The 20,321-nt window shown below is 42.4% G+C and overlaps 1 protein-coding gene across 3 annotated transcripts in view; it reads left to right on the forward strand.

Annotated features, from left to right (window-relative positions):
* The first annotated feature begins 7,624 nt into the window (after positions 1-7,624).
* The window catches only part of LOC128703895 (E3 ubiquitin-protein ligase arkadia-C), a 45,229-nt gene continuing 32,532 nt past the window's right edge, over positions 7,625-20,321 (forward strand). For all 3 annotated transcript variants that reach the window (XM_053798761.2, XM_053798762.2, XM_053798763.2), the window contains exons 1-2: positions 7,625-7,731; positions 12,335-12,516. In XM_053798761.2, coding sequence (XP_053654736.2) covers positions 12,345-12,516 — 172 coding nt within the window. In that variant the 5' untranslated portion in view covers positions 7,625-7,731; positions 12,335-12,344. The remainder of the gene's footprint in view (positions 7,732-12,334; positions 12,517-20,321) is intronic.

Genomic DNA, 20,321 nt, shown 5'->3' on the forward strand with positions numbered 1-20,321 from the left:
TCCCCCTTGATTATAATAATAATGGGTACCTTGGGGACTTATATTTCAAGGGTGATGATAACATCGTCTTCTCATCTCTACTGTTTCTGCCTACTTTCTGTATTCGACTGAAGAAGCCTACTGTGTAGGCGAAACGTTTCGGAATAAAGTTGCCTAACTGTTGCCTGTGTGTCTTACCTACCACTTATATTTGAGTTAATGGGTTTATCAAAACTTATTCTTTGGGTAACACTGATAATGGGTTATAAACCCAAATGTTGTATATGTGTTTTGTTTGTCATTTAGAGTTTTTTTTGTTTTTGTTAGTGGGTTTGGTACAGACGTGCCAAGTATGGGCCAGTAGGCCTGATGTAGTGCTCGTTTTTAATGCTCTTATTGCTGCTGCTGGTGGTGCTGGTGCTGGTGCTGCTGCTGGTGCCGTGCCGCGGCCGCCGCGCCGTGCGCGCGCGCCGCTGCGCCCGCCGCCGCCGCCGCCGCGCGCGGGCCGCGCGCCGCGTGCGCGCCGGCGGGCGCTGCCGCGCCGCGCCGCCGCCGCCGCTGCTGGGGCTGGCGCTGCGCCGCGCTGGCCGCCGCGTGCCCCGTAGCGCCGGCTGGCGCGCGCTGGCCGCCGCCGGCCGCTGGGCCGCGCCGCGGCCGCGCCCCGCTGCGCCGCTGCGCTGCCGGGCCTGTGCGCGGTGGTGCCGCGCCGCTCGCTGCTGGTGCCGCGGTGCTGCCTGCGCGTGGTGGCCGCTGCCTTGCCGGCTGCTGCGCTGCTGCCGCCGCGCGCTGCTGGCCGTGCTGCCGCTCCGCGCCTGCCGCCGCTGGTGCCCCGCTGGTGCTGCTGTGCCTGCCGCCGCTGCTGGTGCCGCCGCTCCGCCGCTGCCGCCGCTGCCGCGTGCTGCGCCGCGCGGTGCGCTGCCTGCGCCGCCGCTGTGCCACCGCTGCGCGGTGCCGCCGCCGCCGCCGCCGCTGTGCCGCCCGCCGCCGCCGCCGCGGCGCTGCGCCCGCGTGCTACGCTGGGCCGTGCGCCGCTGGGCCGCTGCGCCGCCGGCCGGCCCCGCTGGGCCCTGTGGCCGCTGGCTCCGGCTGCCTGTGCTGGCCGCGCCGGGCCGCGGCGCTGCTGTGTGGGCCGCCGGCCGTGCGTCTCTGCTGCGCGCCGGCCGCTGGCCGCTGCCGCCGTGCCTGCGTGCCGCGCCGTGGCCGCTGTTGCCGCGCTGGGCTGCTGCTGCCGTCGGTGCCGCCGCCGCCGCGCTGGGCGCTGGCCCGGCGGTGCCGCGCGTGCGCCGGCGCCGCCGGCGCCGCCGCGTCGGCCGCGCGGCCGCGCCGGCCGCGCCGCCGGGCCGTGCCGGCCGCCGGCCGCGCGGTGCCGCGCCGCGCCGCGCCGCGCGCCGGGTGCCGCTGCTGTGCTGCCGCTGGGCCTGCTGCTGCTGGTGCTGCTGCTGCTGCTGCTGCTACTGCTGCTGCCGCTGCCGCCGCCGCTTCTGCCGCCGCCGCCGCCGCTTGATATTCAGTTCCAGACTTTGGAACAGAACTTCTCCAGGCTGAGGGACTGACAACCTCAAATCTACGACTTCAAGGGTGATAGACTAATTACATCGTCTTCTCATCTCTACTGCTCCTGCCTACTTTCTGTACTCGACTGAAGAAGCCTACTGTGTAGGCGAAACGTTTCGGAATAAAGCTGCCTAAATGTTGCCTATGTGTCTTACCTACCAAATGTGACACCACCTACGACTGCTGCACCTCTCCTGTCTACAGTATATAAGCTACTTCAGAGAACCGACATGTTGTTAAATTAGACACATGTGCAACTCTTGGGTATCTTTATTGAGGAAACGTTTCGCCACACAGTGGCTTCATCAGTCCATACAAAGGAGAATCTTGAAGAACAGGAGGAGAATGAGGTAATCAGTCCCTCAACCTTGAGTCGATGTGGTCAGTCCATATGCTGTATTCTATTCAAGATTGATGGACTGACCACATCGACTCAAGGTTGTTAGGTAAGACACATATGCAACAGTTAGGTATCTTTATTTCGAAACGTTTCGCCTACACAGTAGGCTTCTTCAGTCGAGTACAGAAAAGTTGATAGAAGCAGAAGAGACTTGAAGACGATGTAATCAGTCCATCACCCTTAAAGTTTTGAGGTGGTCAGTCTCACCTCCTGGCACTATATAAGGCTCCATCCTGTCACTTCAACTCCATATTGTTTCAGACTATGGAACAATGCTCTTCTCCAGACTGAGGGACTGACCATCTCAAAACTTTAAGGGTGATGGACTGATTACATCGTCTTCAAGTCTCTTCTGCTTCTATCAACTTTTCTGTACTCGACTGAAGAAGCCTACTGTGTAGGCGAAACGTTTCGAAATAAAGATACCTAACTGTTGCATATGTGTCTTACCTAACAACCTGTCGGTATTTTATACCATTTTAAGACTCAAGGTTGAGGGACTGATTACCTCATTCTCCTCCTGTTCTTCAAGATTCTCATTTGTATGGACTGATGAAGCCACTGTGTGGCGAAACGTTTCCTCAATAAAGATACCCAAGAGTTGCACATGTGTCTAATTTATCAACATGTCGGTTCTCTGAACCATTCATCCACAAATCTTTATTGTAGACGTTTCGCCATCCAGTGGCTTTATCAATACAGATTCTAGGACATAATTGGAAGACAGTATAACTATATACAAAAGATGAGGTAATCAGTCCCTCAACCTTGGAGTTGTACATAGTTCTACTGTCTTCAAGTTATGTCCTAGAATCTGTATTGATAAAGCCACTGGATGGCGAAACGTCTACAATAAAGATATCCAGATGTTGCACATGTGTCTTAACTTTCATATTGTCGGTATTTTATACCTTTCTTGCACAAGATGATGGTAGACAAGGAGATGTGCCAGTACTGCCAGCACGTTGTCCAGCGCCCCTAACACACTATCTTCTGGAGTGCCAAGTTACTGAGACACTCTGCAGGCAACTAGCACTGATGTCCCCTCCCGAAGTGGACCCAGAGATGACTGCGGCCACACTAGTGTACGTTGATAAATTAGATACATGTGCAACTCTTGGGTATCTTTATTGAGGAAACGTTTCGCCACACATTCTATTCAAGATTGATGGACTGACCACATCGACTCAAGGTTGAGGGACTGATTACCTCATTCTCCTCCTGTTCTTCAAGATTCTCCTTTGTATGGACTGATGAAGCCACTGTGTGGCGAAACGTTTCCTCAATAAAGATACCCAAAAGTTGCACATGTGTCTAATTTATCAATTTATCGGTTCTCTGAACCATTCATCTACATTTCTACTACTACTACTACTACTGCTACTGCTACTGCTACTGCTACTACTACTACTACTACTACTACTACTACTACTACAATATAATTTAATGAGGGTGACTAACTTCTTTTGGTAGTCTCGTTGCCTTCAGTGTGTTTAACATACCAACCATTGGAAGTTGAGCAGTTCAGACCAGGTCAGCAGGTCATACTGGTCAGCTAACACTGCCCCCAGATACCCAGGTGTGGCTGTCAAGGCGGAGAGCCACTATTGTAGGAAGGCTCAAGACTTGTGCCAGTTGCAGCAAACGGAAGAAAGTTTGTGGTACGGATTAACAACTGATAGGTAAGCTCTCTTTTGAATATTAAATTGGTATAAAATACCGACAGGTTAGTACCCAGATGTTTCATCCTCTCGGTTCAGAGAACTGACGAGGATGAGAAAACGATGAGAAAACGTTTCACCACACAGTGGTTTCATCAGTCCATACAAAGGAGAATGGTAAAGAACAGGTGAAGTTTGAGGTAGTCAGTCCCTCAGCCTTGAGTCTATATGATCAGTCCATCAATCTTGAAAGTTTTTTTTAGTTTAATATGTTTATTATGCACCCCATACCCATCCTGTGGGCGGTAGTCAAAAGATTACAGAGGTACATAATTGGTCCAGGGACTGGACTCCAAAGTTTTGATAGCTGAGCAAGTTACAAAGGTAATGAACTAGATCTGGTCATAATCATGACCAAGTTACAAAGGTAATGAGCTCCAGGTAGAGCTGGTCACACTCATGAATAATTGCAAAGGTAATGAATCATAAACACATTAATCATGAGAATTTACAAAGGTAATGAGCTCCAGGTAGAGCTGGTCACAATCATGACAAGTTTCAAAGGTAATGAATGATAAACACGTTATCACATGATTAAAATCATAGACAAATTACAGAGTAATGAGCAGTAAACAAACATAGCAGGGAATTCATCCATTGCCCCAACAACAGATGTTGCTAGGTGCCTGTCTCTCCTCGGTAGACAGCCATTGCAAACAGCAGCAAGTTGCCCTGGGATCTGCTGCTTGCACGAGCACCATCGACCCTCCCCAAGAGGTCCAAGAAGCCAGTGACTCCGTTAGCAGCCCGATGAAGAGCTCCCCTAGGGACATGTCAGCGTCCTGGTGGACGCCAAGTTGATTGAAGATCCCAGGCCCTCGTGTGCACGGATGTTGAAGCTTGAGGAACTGAGTACACACTGCCTGTGGCACACCTGACAGCTGCCTCGCGGTCGAACTCCACGATGCTGTCCCTGTAGTGGAAGTTCCTGTGAGCCCGGCACTCCCTGCAGTGCCATCGCTGACATCGTGGGTTAGGGGGAATCTTGAAAGGAATACAGAATATGTGCGAAGAAGTAGCTTATATACTGTAGACAGGTGAGGTGCAGCAGTCGTAGGTGGTGGATAAGACACACAGGCAACATTTACGCAACTTTATTCCGAAACGTTTCGCCTACACAGTAGGCTTCTTCAGTCGATTACAGAAAGTAGGCGGAAGAAGCCTACTGTGTAGGCGAAACGTTTCGGAATAAAGTTGCCTAAATGTTGCCTATGTGTCTTATCTACCAACCTGTCGGTATTGTATACCATTTGATAATCAGTCATAGGTGGTAACACAATTGACCAATGTGGAAGTAGGTCATGACCTCTTTGTATAGTATTAGTCTTCAACTTGCCGGTTTTTAAAACCATTTTTCACACTGTATGCCATTCATGTACAAGACATGTGCAACAGTTAGGTATCTTTATTCCGAAATGTTTCGGCTACACAGGTTTCTTCAGTCGAGTACAGAAAAGTTGGTAGAAGCAGTAGAGATGTGAAGACGATGTAGTCAGTCCATCACCCTTGAAGACGTACGTTTGAGGTGGTCAGTCCCTCAGCCTGGAGAGTTCTTTTCCATAGTCTGGAACAGTTTCTCTCATGTATGCCTCCCAGCATACATGAGTGAGATTACCGATAGACCCCTGGTTGTCTTCAAGACCTCTGGTTGTCTTCAAGACCCCTGGTTGTCTTCAAGACCTCTGGTTGTCTTCAAGACCTCTGGTTGTCTTCAAGACCTCTGGTTGTCTTCAAGACCCCTGGTTGTCTTCAAGACCCCTGGTTGTCTTCAAGACCTCTGGTTGTCTTCAAGACTCCTGGTTGTCTTCAAGACCTCTGGTTGTCTTCAAGACCCCTGGTTGTCTTCAAGACTCCTGGTTGTCTTCAAGACCCCTGGTTGTCTTCAAGACCCCTGGTTGTCTTCAAGACCCCTGGTTGTCTTCAAGACCCCTGGTTGTCTTCAAGACCTCTGGTTGTCTTCAAGACCCCTGGTTGTCTTCAAGACCCCTGGTTGTCTTCAAGACCTCTGGTTGTCTTCAAGACCTCTGGTTGTCTTCAAGACCTCTGGTTGTCTTCAAGACCTCTGGTTGTCTTCAAGACCTCTGGTTGTCTTCAAGACCCCTGGCTGTCTTCAAGACCCCTGGTTGTCTTCAAGACCCCTGGTTGTCTTCAAGACCCCTGGTTGTCTTCAAGACCCCTGGCTGTCTTCAAGACCCCTGGCTGTCTTCAAGAACCCTGGCTGTCTTCAAGAACCCTGGTTGTCTTCAAGACCCCTAACTGTCTTCAAGACCCCTGGCTGTCTTCAAGATCCCTGGCTGTCTTCAAGACCCCTGGCTGTCTTCAAGACCCCTGGCTGTCTTCAAGACCCCTGACTGTCTTCAAGACCCCTGGCTGTCTTCAAGACCCCTGGCTGTCTTCAAGACCCCTGACTGTCTTCAAGACCCCTGACTGTCTTCAAGACCCCTGGCTGTCTTCAAGAACCCTAGTTGTCTTCAAGACCCCTGACTGTCTTCAAGACCCCTGACTGTCTTCAAGACCCCTGGCTGTCTTCAAGACCCCTGTTTGTCTTCAAGACCCCTGGCTGTCTTCAAGACTCTTGGTTGTCTTCAAGACCCCTGACTGTCTTCAAGACCCCTGGCTGTCTTCAAGACCCCTGACTGTCTTCAATCTCCTTGGCTGACATCAAGACCCCTGGCTGTCTTCAAGACCCCTGGCTGTCTTCAAGACCCCTGGTTGTCTTCAAGACCCCTGGTTGTCTTCAAGACCCCTGACTGTCTTCAAGACCCCTGACTGTCTTCAAGACCCCTGACTGTCTTCAAGACCCCTGACTGTCTTCAAGACCCTGGCTGTCTTCAAGACCCCTGACTGCCTTCAAGACCCCTGGCTGTCTTCAAGACCCCTGACTGTCTTCAAGTCCCCTGACTGTCTTCAAGACCCCTGACTGTCTTCAAGACCCCTGGTTGTCTTCAAGACCCCTGACTGTCTTCAAGACCCCTGACTGTCTTCAAGACCCCTGGCTGTCTTCAAGACCCCTGGCTGCCTTCAAGACCCCTGACTGTCTTCAAGACCCCTGACTGTCTTCAAGACCCCTGGCTGTCTTCAAGACCCCTGACTGCCTTCAAGACCCCTGGCTGTCTTCAAGACCCCTGACTGTCTTCAAGACCCCTGGCTGTCTTCAAGACCCCTGACTGCCTTCAAGACCCCTGACTGTCTTCAAGACCCCTGACTGTCTTCAAGACCCCTGGCTGTCTTCAAGACCCCTGGCTGTCTTCAAGGAGCTGGACAGACACATAAAGTCAGTACCTGACCATCCAGGCTGTGGCTCGTACGTTGGTTTACATGTGGCCAGCAGTAACAGCCTGGTTGATCAGTCCCTGATCCACCACGAGGCAGCGGGGGCGATGACCCCCGAAACACCCTCCAGGTATACCTTAGTGATCCAAGAGGTATACCATAATTCCAGCCAACTCTACCTCAATGGAAATAAGTCCCTTTGACTTTTTTGTGTTATCCCAGGTTATCTACACATATACTGCTATGTATGATAAAGTAACTGTATTTATGTATACCTGAATAAACTTTCTAATGGCAGAAAGGTATCCCATGTATCCTATAAATAAGAGAGAGCAGGTAAACCCGTCAGTCCCAAGTGAGAGGATTTGCAGCTCCTCCTGGGAGTTATACCCGCCATCATGAGAGGTCCAGGAGCTGCAAATCAACAATTTTAAAAGGCCCATGAGTCAAAAAATAAATATATTTGAAATACGCGGCTATAATGTGTCTTATGGATAGCATTCCCTAGTAAATTCCAATAATATTTTGTGTAGGTAGTAAATTAAAAGGGATCAGTTGTGAGAATTATTTATATCACAAATCCCCAAATAAAAATTCACAGACATAGTTTATCGCAAAACACAAAGTAAGTAATAATTATAGACAACAACGAGGTAAAATAAGGTAAAAATGTAAATGTAAACAAAGTTTTAAAAGAAGTTAGTGTAGGTGAGGGAGTTTTGGGAGGAGAGGCAAATAATGGCCAGAGTGAAACCAGGAATAATATTTTGATTAATTTTATACATCTCCAGGGCGTTATCCACTGTAAGTGTGTGGAGGGAGTATGATGGAGGGGAGAGGAGGGCAGTGAGGGAGGGAGTGGAGGGCTGGAGGGAGGGAAACACCAGTAATAAAGCAGTAAAGTCAGGGGGAAAAATGCCATAAGAACGGTGATGGTGAAGACCAATGCCGACCCTTGACTATATTAAGTTTTTTTTATTGGTGTGGGTGAGGTGGTGGGCGTGGGCGTGGTGTGGGCGTGGGTGTGGGTGTCTGCTGGGTGTCACGGGGGACATGACGGTTTATTATACTTTAATAAGTCCCTAGTGACATTAAACCCCCCCCCCCAGGGGAATAAACCAGTGTTTTACTAAACCCGGTTATCCGGGGTTTATTATATGTATTATATTATATATATATCTTATTATAACATCTACCTGCTAGAAACATCACGTAAAATATATATATAATAGATAAATCACTCCCCCCCCCTCAGGTTCCTTAATGATGGTGAGGGGCTCTTGATCCAGGGAGTTGGATCTGTGCTCCAGTTCCCTGAATTAAGTCTGAATAACTTCCCCCCCCCGAGTGCACAACCCAACGGGTTTAGCGCTCCCCATGATTATAATAATCCTAGGTAATTTAGGTATAATTATACACATGTACTTATGTACTTATCAGTACCTAAGTAACTTAGGTGTCTAAGTTATGTTTGCTGCTATATATCTTTATCTTATTGATAATAAATATCTTAAGCTTATGTATAACTAGAATCATTACTAAAATCTATCATAAATGCGTATAAAGTATATTTATTGAATCGTTAAAATATAATTTATCTTAAGCGTGCGTATCTATGGAGTCTTTATTTTATGCCTAAGTAAAGATTATTTATTTATTTTTATTAACCATTATTTTCTTTTTCATTATGTTTTTCTGACTAAATAAAATTATTAGTTTAGAAAGACACGTAAGCAAACACTGACGTATTTATTAGAAAACGTTTCGGTCCTGAGAATTTCAAAATTTTCAGCTACCTGTATACAAAACAAATCATAACAAATGATGTTTGGGCAATAACGAGGCTGTTTCTTTGTGGAAAGCTTTAAACGGTGCAAAACAATCCAAGAACAACATTTATCAAACCTGTTTGTAAAAGTATTTTTTTTATAGCCTGAGACCTTGATCACTTCTCACGTTTTCTAATATGTCATAGCGTTTGCTTTCGTGTCTTTGTAAACCAACTTGTCGGTATTTATTACCAAGGTTTATACCAAATAAAATTATTACCATTTAGTTGACAGCTGCAGTTATATTTGGTCCAGTTATTACTTCTTGTTAGAACAGAATGAAAATAAAATATTAATTTGAAGCTGTTAGTTATAGGTGTAGTACACAGGTGTGAATTAACCCGTAAACGGTACAAACGTACATATGTAGATCTTTCTTGTTTTACATTTGAAAATGTGTAAAAAAAACTTTTATCTACATTTGTTTTTTGTTATATTTGAAAATATGTAAAAAAAAACGTAGATCTACTTTTGGAGCAATACGGATTTGAACGCCGATCTGTTTGAACCGTTTATGGGTTAATAAAAGCAACATTTTTACAAGGCCAGTAGTTTCGTGCTTTGTTTTGATTATAATAGTAATAATCCAGGGCCAGTATTATACTCGATGTTTCAGGCAAGACGAGCAATCACAGGACATTTATTGTGAATCTTTAATAGAATATAAAAGATTTTAGTATCCACCGTTTGAATAGTTAACCCTTAAACTGTCCAACCAGATCTACATTTACATGTGTAGTGCTTCAAAAGTAGATTACGTTTTTTTACATATTTTCAAATACAGTGAACCCCCGCTTTACGATCACCTTCCAATGCGACCAATTATGTAAGTGTATTTATGTAAGTGCGTTTGTACGTGTATGTTTGGGGGTCTGAAATGGACTAATCTAATTCACAATATTCCTTATGGGAACAAATTCGTTCAGTACTGGCACCTGAACATACTTCTGGAATGAAATAATATCGTAAACTGGGGGTCCACGTTTTCAGAAGTAAAAAACAAAAGAAGATCTACGTTTTTTTACATACTTTCAAATGTTGAAAAAAACGTAGATCTACGTTTGGACAGTTTAAGGGTTAAAGGAAAATCTAGATCTAGATAAAAGAATATAAAACTTAAACCGTCAAACTACTTTTCAACAAGTCATCGCTTATTTAAATTTACAGCCGCTGTGCATAGAAAAAGTTGAATCTCTTATGGATAGAAAAGACAGAATGGAATAAATAATAATAATCTTTATTTCTACAAGTACACCTGGAGTATACGTAGAGGGGGTTCTGGAGGTCAGCGCCCCTGGGGCCCGGTACGTGACCAGGCCTCGTGGTGGATCAGGGACTGATCAACCAGGCTGTTACAGATACAACTTATACAGACCTTGCTGACATCAATAACATACTATGTAGAAAGCCCCTGCTTATTCAGAGCATTTTCAGAAAGGATTTTTTGAAGTTGAATTGGCCCAGAACATATGGACTTATGCTTGTGTTTAAATGTGGTTATGAGCAGGTTGTACTGTATTATATTTGAGCTTGTTATGTAAAGATCAGATCTAGCATATTTTCACTTCTAAAATTGTCATGTGATTCTCTGATACATATACTACTTGGTTGTTTAAGAGTACCACTTAAGTAGGTTTTCATATACAGTACACTGCTGTGTCCATCTTCTTATCCTAATTTACTTCACCCAGCTTATTCATTTATGATATTAGATTCATCTATGAACCTTGTAGTGCAGTGGTGGTGTGTTCATTCACATCTGGAAGTACAGTGGACCCCCGCTTAACGATCACCTCCAAATGCGACCAATTATGTAAGTGTATTTATGTAAGTGCGTTTGTACGTGTATGTTTGAGGGTCTGAAATGGACTAATCTACTTAACAATATTCCTTATGGGAAAAAATTCGGTCAGTACTGGCACCTGAACATACTTCTGGAATGAAAAAAGTTCGTTAACCGGGGGTCCACTGTAGTTTGGAGTCTACCTAGAGAGCGTTCTGAGGATCAACACTCCTGTGACCCAGTCCCAGACCGGGCCACCTAGTGGATGACCTGGTCATCTGCTGGTTGATCAGGAACTGACTTTAGGTACCTTTTCAGTTCTCTGTTGAACACAACCAGGGGTTAGTTGGTAATCCCTCTTATGTATGAAGGAAGCCAGGTTGAACCCTGAGTAAATCAGGACATGTTGCTGCTCCTGCTACTTAGTGTTAGATATCTAGGAGTTAGTAGACTTGTGAGTTGCATCCTGGTGGATTACCTAACAAAAAAAAAATCACAGTGGTTTAAAAAGACATGAGTAAACCCCAGGACATTTATTAGAAAACCTTTCAGTCCTATTCCCTTTATCACAGACTCAGAACAATTTCTAATAAGTAAGTTTATTTAATTACAGGTTTACATCAGTACACTATCATACATAGCAACATATGATGCAATAAGATCACAGTAAACAGGTGATATCACAATATGCAAAACAACCAGTCGAAAAATAGCTCCAGGCACTTTCATGAGTTCTTACATTATCAAGGACTTGTGAAAAATCACAAAAGTGCTTGGAACTCCATTATTTTTTCACATTGGTGGTTTTGCATAGCAGTGTATACGTAAATTACCTTGGATAACGAAAAAAAAAATCAGACGGTGATTTATTTCCAATGAGGTCCTAGTATTTTGTCAGATAAGATAAGATTTCGTTTGGATTTTTAACCCCGAAGGGTTAGCCACCCAGGATAACCCAAGAAAGTCAGTACATCATCGAGGACTGTCTAACTTATTTCCATTGGGGTCCTGAATCTCGTCCCCCAGGACGCGACCCACACCAGTCGACTAACACCCAGGTACCTATTTGCTGCTAGGTGAACAGGACAACAGGTGTAAGGAAACACGCCAAAATGTTTCCACCCGCTGGGAATCGAACCCGGGCCCTCCGTGTGTGCAGCGGGAGCTTTAGCCACCAGGTCACCGGGCCACCTGTCTTTTTAAGCCACTTGTTGTTATCAGTTACCCAAGTTATACCAAGACTCACAATGGAAGTAAGCCACACTGCTTGGCTTTCTTTGGTTATTCTGGATTATTAAAGCTCTTATGTTACTAATCTAAATGAAATCTAGTTTTACCTTTTGGTTTACATAATCATTTTCCTAACCAATTTAAGTATAATAATAAAATTTATTTCTACAAGTACATGTACAGTGTATACAGACCTGACATCAATGATATACTACTATATAGACACTCCCTTGTTATGCAGAACATTTCGGGCAAATTAGGTTAATTTTGTCCCAGGATGTGAACTCGTAAGCCTTTTTGGAACCAAAGAAATTCCAACATCAGTGTGCGTGCAAATTATGAAAAAAAAGAGACATTTTTATGACATGGTCTTGGATTCACTAGAGGACAAGTACTATCTTTGACACTATCTGATGAGTTTTGAGAGTCTTACTTCACTCAGAGCCCGGCCATGGGCTAGGCTCGTCTGGTGCTTGCCTGGTCAATCAGGCTGTTGCTTGCCTGGTCAATCAGGCTGTTGCTGTTGAATGTGTGCAAGCAGTACTCAGTTTAATATGTTTTGCAGGACTAGGCTGATGGGTGAGCCAGTGGTGAGGCCAGGCCGTTCATCACAGCTGTGGGATCAACAAGCTATGGGTATCGGTCAGGCAACAAATGCCTCACCCGTCACTGCTGTTCATCACCACTCCCCCAGCATTGTGCACCCACCTACTTCCTTTGCCTCGGTTGCACACCTTTGTCATTCTCGTAAGTATTGTCTTGCCTGAGGAAGGGGGTAGGGATTTCCACAAATATATTACTGTGCATTGTTAGTAATCATGGCATGTGTGTGGTGTATCGTGTTATCAGGTTGAAAATTGAAGTGTTCAATGTGCATATCTACACATTATTTTCACATCATTATACATTTGTTACTACAGTAAAATGTTGACTTAATGGACTTCCGTTTAAAAGATCTTTGAACCAACAGACAAAATTATTGGGCGTGAGTATCCACTGGATACTCACACCCAATAATTACCTGTATAAGAAATGCTTATTACCCCATCATTTGCTTGTTTTTTCACTCATTTTGTTACAAGCCAAAAAGTCCATTTACTTTTTTCTTAACTTCCATAATGTTCCATTTGCTCTATGATTCTTAACTACAGTGGACCCCCGACTTATGATATTAATTCGTTCCAGAAGCTGTTTGGGTGCCGTTACCGGACAAATTTACTCCCATAAGGAATATTGTAAATTAGATTAGTCTGTTTCAGACCCCCAAAAATACACTTACAAAAGCACTTACAAAAATACACTTACATAATTGTTCGAGTTGGGAGCTGTTCGTAAGTCGGGGGTCCACTGTACATTAATTTTTTGTTTTATAAAATTCTTTCCATTATCTTTATCTTATCTTAGTCTTCATTCATGCCCAGGATTAATAAATCTTCTTAAGATAAGATAAGATTTCCTTCGGATTTTTAACCCCGGAGGGTTAGCCACCCAAGAAAGTCAGTGCGTCATCGAGGACTGTCTAACTTATTTCCATTGGGGTCCTTAATCTTGTCCCCCAGGATGCCACCCACACCAGTCGACTAACACCCAGGTACCTATTTGCTGCTAGGTGAACAGGACAACAGGTGTAAGGAAACGTGTCGAATGTTTCCACCCGCCGGGAATCGAACCCGGGCCCTCCGTGTGTGAAGCGGGAGCTTTAGCCACCAGGCCACCGGGCCCTTGACAGTGTTCTCAGTCATCTGATATTTCCTTACAAATGTTTTTCCTTTTTATGTATGTACAAAGGTTTAAAAAAGTTCTATCAGACATCTACATGCCTATAAACTTATTACTTGTGTAGTATATCTAAGCACTTGCTATCAATTTGTTTTAGTACATATGTCTTGGGTTGGTTATTGTCATTAACCTTTTGAAGGTGGGTCCCATTGTTCTACGGCTTTCATGCCCGGGTTGGTCCCATTCTACACTATAAGCTCGCTCACTCAGGTAAGCTGTGAGCGGTAAATTTGGGCCTAGATATTTGAGAATTGGTCTATGTAGTAAGTGTGGGAAACTGTGACCATGTTTTTGGTGTAAAACAGTGACTTTGCGGAGTATTTTTTTATAGTTGTATTCTCAGTTTGGTCTCATTTGAAAAAATGTAGGATATATTACAAAAATACGATGATTTTTATTGGTTTCAGGACTGAAAAAAGCTTGAAATTGAGCTCAAAGTAGCAGAAATATTAAATTTTTTGTTGATATAACAGAGTACACAAATCAAGTACTCATCAAGTAGGTTTCCATATTTCTAGTTTAATATACAGTGGACCCTCGCATAACGATCACCTCCCAACGCGACCAGTTATGTAAGTGTATTTTTGTAAGTGCTTTTGTAGGTGTATTTTTGGGGGTTTGAAACGGACTAATCTACTTCACAATATCTCTTATGGGAACAAATTCGGTCTATAACGGCACCCAAACAGACTTCTGGATTGAAATAATATCGTTATGCGGGGGTCCACTGTACTTTTAGGAATGCGTTGACATTATTTATGCAATCATTACAATAATGCACTAGTCTGCATAACATTAAATTTTCTATATTTTTGCATGAATGAAAATTTTAAATGGAATTCATGTGTAATACTGGAGAGGCCTAGGGAAGTAGCTAATGAATAGAGGAAATGTTATTTTGGTACCAAGAATGTTTACATTGTTTATTCTGGACCCTATTTTGAAATTGACGTTTCTTGAATTTTGTGTGAAATTGGCCAAATTATCAATTTCTGATGACTTTATTCGGTAGTTGAAATAGTTGAATGGGTGGTATCTTGTACTCGATCGATAGAATGGAAGACATGATAGCAAAATAGCCTAAAATCGGACTCAAAGTTTGCAAAATCACTGATGTGTAAATATCGTTGACACAGCAAAATTCACAAAAGCGTAATTTTGTTAGTTTTTTGTCAAAACTATTACTTTTTGTATTTTTTTTTTACCTTCAGAATAAGGTTCTTCACCATTTCATAAGAAAAAATAGCAATTTTTTTAATTTTTCGATCCTGAGAGCAAATTTGAGAATAGGAGTCCCGACTCTCAAAGGATTAACTAGCTGCATTTCAGCACATGTATACTATTTATTTCATATTTATTTATTTAGATATTAATATGTTACAATTGGTAGGAAAAATATTTTGATGTATTTAATTCAATTTTCATGTTTATTATTTAAGTAATTTCAAAGTGTATTAGTAATTAACAAAAAAAGGCACAATACCGTGACTGGAACGATACACAAATAACCCACACATAGAAGAGAGAACCTTACGACGATGTTTTGGTCCGACTTGGACCATTTACAAAGTCACACTGTGTGTGACTTTGTAAATGGTCCAAGCCGGACCGAAACGTCGTTGTAAGGTTCTCTCATCTATGTGTGGGTTATTTGTGTACTAGTAATTACAATTGCCTGATTAAGTACGTACTTGACTAGTGTAATGTTGATTACTGTGTTTAGGCATAATCCTTCTTGATCTCGGCTTCATATATCGAAACGCACTGATACAGTTCTCTTAGTTATTGAGTAAATTCTAAGGCTCTTGTAAAATTATGCATTTGTGAAGAATAAAAGATACAGTACATGTTGGAACATTTGTGAAGAATAAAAGATACAGTACATGTTGGAACAATTCATAAATAACCTGTACTTAGAAGAAATTTATGATTAATAATAAGAATAATAATAATAATTTTATTTCAGCATAATACAGAGGACCCCCGGTTAACGATATTTTTTCACTCCAGAAGTATGTTCAGGTGCCAGTACTGACCGAATTTGTTCCCATGAGGAATATTGTGAAGTAGATTAGTCCATTTCAGACCCCCAAACATACACGTACAAACGCACTTACATAAATACACTTACATAATTGGTCGCATTTGGAGGTGATCGTTATGCGGGGGTCCACTGTACAGTGTTTGTACAAAGAAGGATTGGAACGTTTTCATAATTTTCCTCTCCTTAATGTAGGTTATTTGTAAATTAGGCATTTATAATTGTTAACCTCTCCAGACATTTGAGAACTAAATTGATGGTAAGAATTCACACCATAAAATAGGATTAGTTTAATATCTTTATTATGCACCCCATACCTGTCATGTGGGCAGTAGTCAAAGGATTGCAGAGGATTCACGATATACTGTATACAAATAAAGGGGATTGAAATGTATCCCTAATAGACTGTGGGGCACATCAGAAACAAACCTAAACCTAACTCCTAAATTTTGTATTTTTTTTTTTTTTTTACCACCGACACAGCAGTGTTTGTAAGACTTAATTGCTGATCAAGTTATCAGTTACAATTTGAATTTGTTGTTTTAAAAGGATATAATATAAAAAATTGATGACAAAAGAAAAATGGTAACAATGTTCTTGAAGTACAGTGGACCCCCGGTTAACGATATTTTTTCATTCCAGAAGTATGATCAGGTGCCAGTACTGACCGAATTTGTTCCCATAAGAAATATTGAGAAGTAGATTAGTCCATTTCAGACCCCCAAACATACACGTACAAACGCACTTACATAAATACACTTACATAATTCGTCGCATTGAGAGGTGATCGTTATGCGGGGGTCCACTGTACTTGCATGGGAAAGCAGCTTGTAAAGAAAAGGTGGAGAAGTTTGATCCTCATTTATTTCTTAGCAGCCTGACTTAATACTCAGCTTGATTGGTTAGCACCTACCTGTAACTGAGAAAGTTAGTACAGACTAGACTTCAGGTAGTATACCTAGGCAGTGCCATACAAGGTTGCTGCTGCTGCAGCCTGTAATCACACAGAATTCCTCAATGCATTTTGTGCCAATTTTATTAATTAATAATGTCATTCTAGAATTATATGAGCATAAGTTTGAGATTCCTTGGTGCATAATTACCTATTTAGATTATGGTAGCATCAGTTGCATCATCGTGGATTGTGGTTTAATTGAAAATTTAAAGAATATTCAAGGGCTAGAAATCACCCATAATTTTCTGGACAGGCTAGTACAAGGAGCATTAACAAGGCTAATAATTTGAATTGCAATTATTAAACCCTAATTCAGCACAAATTTTCACACCATTGTGTATTAAATATTTTAATGAAGCAAAATAACAACATGATGTCTCAAGCATTTTGATTTGAAAAATATTTTGTCCAGTAATGGGAAAGATTTGTTTATTTAACATTCACGCCAACAGCACAGTGTGAAAGCTATCTGAATCTTAAGGAAGAAATTATTAAGCTGGAAAAAAGGTAACGAAAATAATTTTGGTATTGTATTTCAGGAGGAAGTTACTTTTAGCCAATTAGTGTAACTACCATATTTTCTGTCATACAGCATGCAGTTGTAACAAAAACATTTGAAAGTCACACCGTGTTGGATTCAGTCAAAGCAAAAATGACTATTAGAGTAAATGTTGTGTCATTTTTTTTATGTTCAGATAGACCTGTGGTCTGATGCAGCTCCCTGATCGACACTACCACCTACCCATTTTTTTTTTCTGTTACACATCTTATTCAACAAGCAACTTACATAAACAGTGGTACCTCGGGATACGAACTTAATTCGTTCCAGAATGCTGTTCGAGTGACAATACCAAACAAATTTGTTCCCATAAGGAAAAATGTAAATTAGATTAATCCATTTCAGACCCCCAAAAATACACTTACAAAAGCACTTACATAAATACACTTACATTATTGTTCGAGTTTTGAGCTGTTCATATCCCGAGGTACCACTGTATTATCTAAGTAAAAATGCAGTACAACTGAATCTTTAGGTGGAAAGCTTGGGTACAGTAAACCTTCAGTTTCATGGAAACTAGTTTCATTGACTTCAGAAATACAGGACAAAATCCACTGAGAAACTTGATACAGAAACAACATGCAGAGCCAGTTCTTTACTGAATTGTCCATTATTGTTATGATCATGGCAGAATAGTATCATCTCTAGCCATCGCTCTCCTCAAGCTACCCTTCCTTTACTTGCGTCAAACCTCATTGCTTCCCACTTCCCAGGTGCTGTTTAATCCTTATGGGTTTACAGCTTTCTCGTAAATATTATTATGCATTATATTATCCTATAGCTGCTTATCAAAGGAAGATTATGGTGGTAATAGTAAATAAACAGTAAATATAAATGACTGCAAATTTCATAATGTTTAATACTCTAGCGTATTTTACATGACAGAAATTATGGTATTGTTTTTAATAGCACTTTGGATATCATTTTGAAAACGCAAAATAGTTATACGTACTACAGTGGACCCCCGGTTTACGATATTTTTTCACTCCAGAAGTATGTTCAGGTGCCAGTACTGACCGAATTTGTTCCCATAAGGAATATTGTGAAGTAGATTAGTCCATTTCAGACCCCCAAACATAAACGTACAAACGCACTTACATAAATACACTTGCATAATTGGTCGCATTGGGAGGTGATCGTAAAGCGGGGGTCCACTGTATATTTGGAATCAGGGGATCATTGAAGCTGTGATGTGTGCTCTCTTCTGACAAGAGTTATTTCATGAATGATGATGAATGCGTTTTCTTCCTCAGGCAATTCATTCACCCTAGGTGGGCCATGGCCGATGATATAAAAAATTCCAAAAAAGACAGAGGTTTAGAGGAAGCTTTCATTGTGACTCTCACTATAACAAGCTTTATCAAATCATTGATTTGATAAAGATTTACAAAGGGCAAAATCCTGTCAGAATAAATGTGCTCTACATTTCTCTCTCGCCATTATTACTGTCGCCAGTACATCTTGTACTCAGGATGTTGACAAGTGTCGTCATGACAGAAACCTCCATTAGTATGTTACATCTAGGGTTTACTCTTCCGGTTTTCTTTTGGCAACAACAAGTGTCTTGTAAATTATAGTACTTGTAATTATTGCAGCCTGGGAAGGGTGGATGATATACTGGAAGATTGTTAGTAAGGTTGATGTTGAGGGCTTGAGACTGAGGCATGATTAAGCAAAATGAGAAAATAAAGTTGGTAGAATTACCGACAATATGTAAAGTAAAAGGACACAAGTGCAACTAATGTGACATTTTATTGTGGCAACATTTTGCTCACCAGGAGCTTTATCAAGCTTGATAAAGTTCCTGGACAGCGAAACGTTGCCACAATAAAATGTCACATTAGTTGCACTTGTGTCCTTTTACTTTACAGAATGAGAAAAGCAGAAAGGTAAAGGAGGGTGAGTGGGTGGCATGAGTGGAATTTCAGATTCCCTTTATGCTGGTGAAAGCTCTTGATTCAAAGAATTGTAGTTACCTTTCCCCTTCCTTGAATCAAATCTGATTACTTCGTGTCCCAGGCACTGTATGTCCCAACAAAAGAGTGGACTTGTCAATGGATGGGTCTACAAAAGACAAGGTGAACCATAGAGTTGAGGGGAAAAGGTAGGTGGTGCATTCAAGCATCTGTGGAGACAAAGAACTTTATCCATTAAGGCAAAAGGGCAGTGTATGAGAGTATTGTGGTACCAACACTTATATGGATGTTAAGCATAAGCTTTAAATGTTGCAGCGAGGTGGTTTGATACAGTGATGTCATGTCTGAGGGTGTGTGGTGTTATTATTATACAGAGATTTCATGGTTTGGAGATTAGAAGGAGTTGCAGGGTTACTAAAAGTACAGTGGACCCCCGGTTAACGATATTTTTTCACTCCAGAAGTATGTTCAGGTGCCAGTACTGACCGAATTTGTTCCCATAAGGAATATTGTGAAGTAGATTAGTCCATTTCAGACCCCCAAACATACATGTACAAACGCACTTACATAAATACACTTACATAATTGGTCGCATTCGGAGGTAATCGTTATGCGGGGGTCCACTGTATTAGCCAGAGGTCTGGGGAAGGGTTGTTGAGTTGGTTTGGTTGTTTAGAGAGGATGGAGCAAAATAGGATGACTTAGAGGGTGTATAAATCTGTGGTGGAGGGAAGGCAGAGTAGTGGTTGCCCTAGGAAAGGTTGGAGGGAGGGGGTAAAGGAGGTTCTGTGTGTGAGGGGCTTGGACATATAGCAGATGTTTGTGAGCATGTTAGATAGAAGTGAGTGCAGGCAGATGAGCTGTTGGAGTGTGAGCAAGGTAACATTTTGTGGTTAGCAAGACTTGAGTCCTGGAGGTGGGAACTGCAGTGCCTGCACTCTGAAGGCAGTGTGGAGATATTTGCAGATTGGAGGGGCATTTGAATTGGCAAGAAAGTGATGAGTGAATGTTTGGGTCACCCTGTCTCTGTGAGAGATGGCCACCTTGCTAAAATATAATAATAATAATGAACAGAAATTGATGAATTTTAGGTGCCCTTTGAAATTCTGTTTAAACATACCAGTTTTAGAGTAATGTTTGTAAAATTGAAGGTAGGTGCTTTTAGGAGGTGAGTTAACATTGCTCCTTCCTTGGTTTAGAGGTTTATTCTGATGTTTTTACACTGCTGAACTAACAGGTGAGGGGAGTGTAGAAGTAATCTTTATAGAGGATTTATCAGGGGGATAACTGCTGTAATAATAA

The sequence above is a fragment of the Cherax quadricarinatus genome, chromosome 95 (genome assembly GCF_038502225.1).
Source record: "Cherax quadricarinatus isolate ZL_2023a chromosome 95, ASM3850222v1, whole genome shotgun sequence".
NCBI classification, from domain to species: Eukaryota; Metazoa; Arthropoda; class Malacostraca; order Decapoda; family Parastacidae; genus Cherax; species Cherax quadricarinatus.